Below are 5,303 nucleotides of genomic sequence, written 5' to 3'. Positions count from 1 at the left end.
GTTGTGGTGAATGTTGGAGAGTTTTTCAACAATATCTGGTGGAAATTTATTGGTATGAATGAAGGAATGCTTTATGTGGTTGATTTCTTCATACTCTAAACCAACACCCTGGGGAGCTAAGATATCTCTTCTAAGTCTTGCAACAGTATCCAGTCATGTGACCTCTTTGTTCCATACTGTATATATATATATATCTGTCAGTATAAACTGCTTGTACCTGATGATGACAAAACTTTGTCAAAACATTGTACATTTGCTGTTATGTTAAACTTATATTAAAGTTTTTCTTCATTACCCATTCAAGCCATCTCCAAGCATTATTACATGTTTTTTGTGTATACTAGTTTGTGGCTATCCAATTATTGCATCTTCCATAAGTAGAATTCAATCTGGCACCTTTTGTACACCAAATGAGTGCTTTACGAACTAGTCTTAAAGAGTTAATCCACAAGCTATTACTAATAAGGCACTTTTTTTTAGCTGTGGCATACTAGTTCATAGAATGGCTCAAGTTTTTTTTTCAAATACGAACTTTTAGCTCATAGCTCCATCATCTCTTGACCAATTTGAGATCCAATGACAGTTTTGGACTCAGGAGGTCAAACCCTTTTGATTGACTTATTAACCACACCCAAGGTCTCATAGATTAATTTACTCTAATTCTGCCTAAAATAATTTCAATTTGAGGGTAGGCTGGTAGAGATATTGATGAGGGAAAAAAATATATGCATTCCCCATGCTTGGTATTGCTGGTGCACAAAAATATAGCTAATAAAAAGGGGAAAAAAGGTCTCAAAGATTAATTTACTCTAATCCTGCCTAAAAGATTTTCAAGTGCCACAACTGTTGAAGATTCCCTCTTGTTTTAACAGCTCAAACCACCTCATTGTTCTTCTCAGACCTTACCATGTTTGAAACCTGAGGAAGAATAACATTCTGTCTCTCATGTCTTATATCATGGTCCTGGGATGGCACCTAGTTAGATTCCAGTCTTTTTTTATTAAGCCCATTTGTGTTTCTGTGTTCAAACTGGAAATTTCTCATATGCCAAGCAAGTGCTCTATCAAGTAAACTAAGGGATTAACCTTTGGTAGCTACTATTAAAGTACATTTTTAACAACTCGGACTACCACAAACATAGTAGTATATTATCACAGGTGGAAGGTGTGATGCCACAGGTAAAATGTTTAGCACCTGTATATTCAATTCACAGTGAATTTCCAATCATTCCACAGAGCAGTGTTATCATGGCTAGACTTAAGAGCTAGAGAAATGTAAAAAGTCTTTCCAGAGAGAAATATTCGTACATTGTGATCATTAAATGATGTGTAGCTAAAAGACAACATTTTGAATAAAGGATCTTTCATTGTTCTGGAAACAAAAAACTCACAAAGCAGAGTGTTTAGAACAGCTAAAAGGTCTGATACTTCAACTTGATCTGGAGTAGCGTTGTTATCCTCAAAGTGAACATTATGGTCACAGCAAAAGAAAATCTTATGACCCAATAAGGTATTTCAGTGAAGCTAGGCATATCACCTAATACTGTAAACAAGATAGTGAACAAAACTCTGAAGCTGATGAAGATTCACAAGCTTCAATCCATGCCTCAAAATAAATTGCTGTTTTTCAAGAGAATAATGGCCCCCAAAAAACTGGAATTATAACAATCCCATTCAATCACATACCTGCAAATGTTCTTGATGCAGCTCGCGAACTTTTGTGGATTTTGGTTTTCTGAAACTTGTTTTTTTATAGCCACATCCATGTACAGGGGAGAATCTGTGTAAAATTTGTCAAGATGTATAGTCTAAGGTTGACCTTGCCATTCTTCACAGAAGCTTTTAACAGTATAAGTTGCAGGGTCAGACACTAATGGGTAATCAATGGTGGAATTAGTGTGTGAGCTGTTGTAACTAACAAAATCACTCTTATATACTAAACACATAATAAAAGGATAAGAAAAAAATTACATTTTACTATTTGTCAGTTTCACTGCAAGATAAAGTAAAGTGCATAATGTTATAAATTTATCTTATTTACAACTGGGGATTTTGTCCAATATGCATCAGTTTATGTAAGGTTCTATTTCAGATTTTTCTGACATCCACTACCTGAACAACTCAGCTCCATTGACAGAAAATATGGATTCCTTTACCTCAACAGACTCCTCCAGCTATAAGTGCATCAACCATTCCACACAGAATACTGAAAGTCTGAGTGGTCTGACTCTACCAGAACATGAAGAAGCCCCCATCCCTCTGCTTGAGGAGCCTGAAAATCAACGGATTGAACAGTTGGAGGACAAAATATCTGAGGAATCTCAAAACCTTAATGAGGATAACCAGCAGGATGAGCTGGAGATAACTTTTCCTTCATGTCAAACTTCAACTTCACAAACTGGTGAGAAACTTGAACAGAAGCCTCACAATGAATATGTTGAGGAAGTGTATGCTCTATCTAAAACACAACAGGCAGAAAAAAGCATCCAACAAGATCTTATAATTCCCCAGCAGACAAAATGTCAAAGTAACCAACAATTTCTTTCTCATTCAGTAAATGTGGTAAGAGTAACCATCCTAGCCTTCCTTTTTATAATCCTGCTTTTGTGGTGTTTACTTATTGTAGTAATGGAATCAGACTCTGCTATTTTTAGTGAAGTACGTATGTTGCCAGCACTGGTAATGTTACGACGAGAGTACTATGAACCAGCCAAAGATTTTATTATCTACTGTTTAATGTTCCTATTTTGATTGTTGTTTTCATACCCAGTGTTTTAACATGCTTGCTGTATTTTTTTATTTTATTTTTACACAAAAATATATTGAGCTTGTAGAACTAAAATCATTTTTTAAATTAGGTTTTTGCTACTTGTGACTGTATGTGCTATTGTTTTAAAACAATTTTTATCCTGTTTTCATTATTGATATTGAAATTTAAGTATAGCTATTTTCTTCTTATCCCACTTGGAAAACTAATAATTGCTATAATTAATATAGAACTAAACAATTAAGCCAGTTTGCTTCAAACAACAAGTTGGGTATTGCTATCTATTAAAAATTTAAAAAAAGAGTTTTCTCTTTCTGTAAAGCACATAAGAGATGATTTAATGTAGTACTTCCTCTAAGTGATCTTTAAAAACTTTATTTATTGTGCTGATAACAGCTGGGAAGTTTTCCAATCTATCTTTATTCCATTGTTTTAGGTAAAACTTTTACTTTATGGTGCTGAATCTACAACATTTTAATCAGTAATATGTTTCAGACAAATATTTTATCACACTGTTAGAAATTAGTTTGCTCCTTTTTTTCCATATTTTAAGATTAAAAAGTTTGTGTAGGTTTGCAATACAATGATTTATTTGTATTCAAAATTAAGTTAGTGAGCTGTATTTACTGTTTTTATTTTTTTTGAATTAAAGGAATATATATTTTATATGCTATTTGTTGTTAGCCAGCAGATGGGACCACTTAAAAAAACATTAGGAGTACAATAGGCAATTTCTAGGTTTACTTTTGACTAGAAAGAACCAGTGTAATTAGGATGTCTTTTTTTTTTTTTTATCCCATGTAAAATTGATGAAAAAATACATTGGAATGTCATATTATTTAAACCTTCTGGAACAAGATAGTTTTGTATAGAGTGAACATTGTTTGTTTATGCTGATTTTTGTTAAGATGAATTTATTAGATTGTTTTTTTGTTTTTGGTATAACATATATGCACACAAATATAGCTGAAAATATCAAAGCAGCATTTGGAAAGACCACTATCTCTTAATGATTTCCTTTAAGCTTTTCACCCATGAATGGAGTTTTAAAAGTACTGAAAAAAATTGTCAGTTCTGGGATAGTCATCTTTGCATGAACCTCTAGAGAAACCTTTTTAATACTAAACTCTTATTAAATTTGTGGCGAGAAAGTAAATCAGTTGTTATTTCAATGTTGGTGATGATTATTTTTTGAGGAAACATTAACAGTAAGTTCAAGTTTACTTGTTTTCATTTGACCAATTAGTTCTTAAAAAGAATGAATATTGTTTGTTTGTTTTTTTGTGATGAGGTATTCCTCATGTGATTCAATATTTTATATAAATGTCTTAGAAAAGTATTACATTTTTACTTCAGAAGTATTATTCTTTATCTTTGACTAACAATTTGGCATGATTCGAATAAATTTGGTGTTAAATCAGTAGTATAAGGTAATAATTGAAATATTTCATGTATAAACGTTTTACAGATTTCAGAAATTATGCTTGGATGGCAATCTTATAGGAGAGTTATCAAAATATCAGAAGTGAGAAAATTTTATTTAAACGTATATATAATAGTTTTTGACATTTTGGTTTAAAGGAGAGTTGAATTCTTTGCCAAGAACTTATTTTCTCTGGTCATGTGCAATAGATGCAAACTCTAAAACTTGTAGCTGTCATTAAGGTCAACTATCAGTAGATCATACAATAAAATTATGATTATTGTAATACAATAGCCTCTAGCTAAAATTGTACATTGCTATTGATCTTGATAAAATTAGGAATTATGATTTAGGCTATATTTTTTTCGTGGTAGAAAAACTTATTTCACAGCATTAGTAAGAAGGGATGTATTTCACAGTTAAACAGAACATTAACTATGTGAAAAATAATTAATAAAAAATATATAAAGATAGTTGTAGGTGTTTTTTTGTCAATATTATCGAATTTCTCTATATTCACGTTTGATTTTGCAAGAAAAGGTTACTCACTACTGTAACTTCTAATAATTACACAAAGAATTTACATAAATACATAAAAATATCTTTTTATTGTTTTTTATGTACTATTAATTTTATTTTTGCTGTTGTAAGCTTTTAAAAATAAAAGTAATAAGTGTTTGTTAATTTCTCATTAGGAACTGCTATTTTTATAATTTTAAAAAAGACTCCTTTATTGTTAATGTTCAGGAAATGTTTTATTATAATTGTGTGTGCACAATTTTATTTTGTTGTTGTTGCAAAGTTTATTTAGAGATTTACAAGCTAGTGAATGTTATATACAAAATATAATTAAATTTAGAGAAATATATAATGGTTTCTGGTATTAATAATGTTTTAACTACTTTTATGTAACTTAAATACTGTTATTTTAACCAATTTACCCTGTTTTAATAAGTAATATAACATAATACTAGGAGTTTATTATGAGTTTCTATTTACATCACTTTAATAGGTTTTGTATTACCATGAAGCAACTAACTGGAAATATGTAGTTGCATGTTTTTTTTCTGGTATGTCACAAGTCAAGTTGCTATTCATTACTCAAGTTGATACA

The 5,303-nt window shown here is 30.9% G+C and overlaps 1 protein-coding gene across 2 annotated transcripts in view; it reads left to right on the top strand.

Moving 5' to 3' along the window:
* Positions 1–4,765, top strand: part of LOC106472911 (FERM domain-containing protein 5-like) — a 51,610-nt gene extending 46,845 nt beyond the window's left edge. For both annotated transcript variants that reach the window (XM_013933583.2, XM_022401454.1), the window contains one exon: positions 2,092–4,765. In XM_013933583.2, coding sequence (XP_013789037.2) covers positions 2,092–2,750 — 659 coding nt within the window. In that variant the 3' untranslated portion in view covers positions 2,751–4,765. The remainder of the gene's footprint in view (positions 1–2,091) is intronic.
* The last annotated feature ends 538 nt before the right edge of the window (positions 4,766–5,303 follow it).

This window comes from Limulus polyphemus, unplaced genomic scaffold, assembly GCF_000517525.1.
Source record: "Limulus polyphemus unplaced genomic scaffold, Limulus_polyphemus-2.1.2 Scaffold5726, whole genome shotgun sequence".
Lineage (NCBI taxonomy): Eukaryota > Metazoa > Arthropoda > Merostomata > Xiphosura > Limulidae > Limulus > Limulus polyphemus.
The sequence above is the reverse complement of the archived record's forward strand: the minus strand, read 5'-3'. Positions and strand labels throughout refer to the sequence as shown.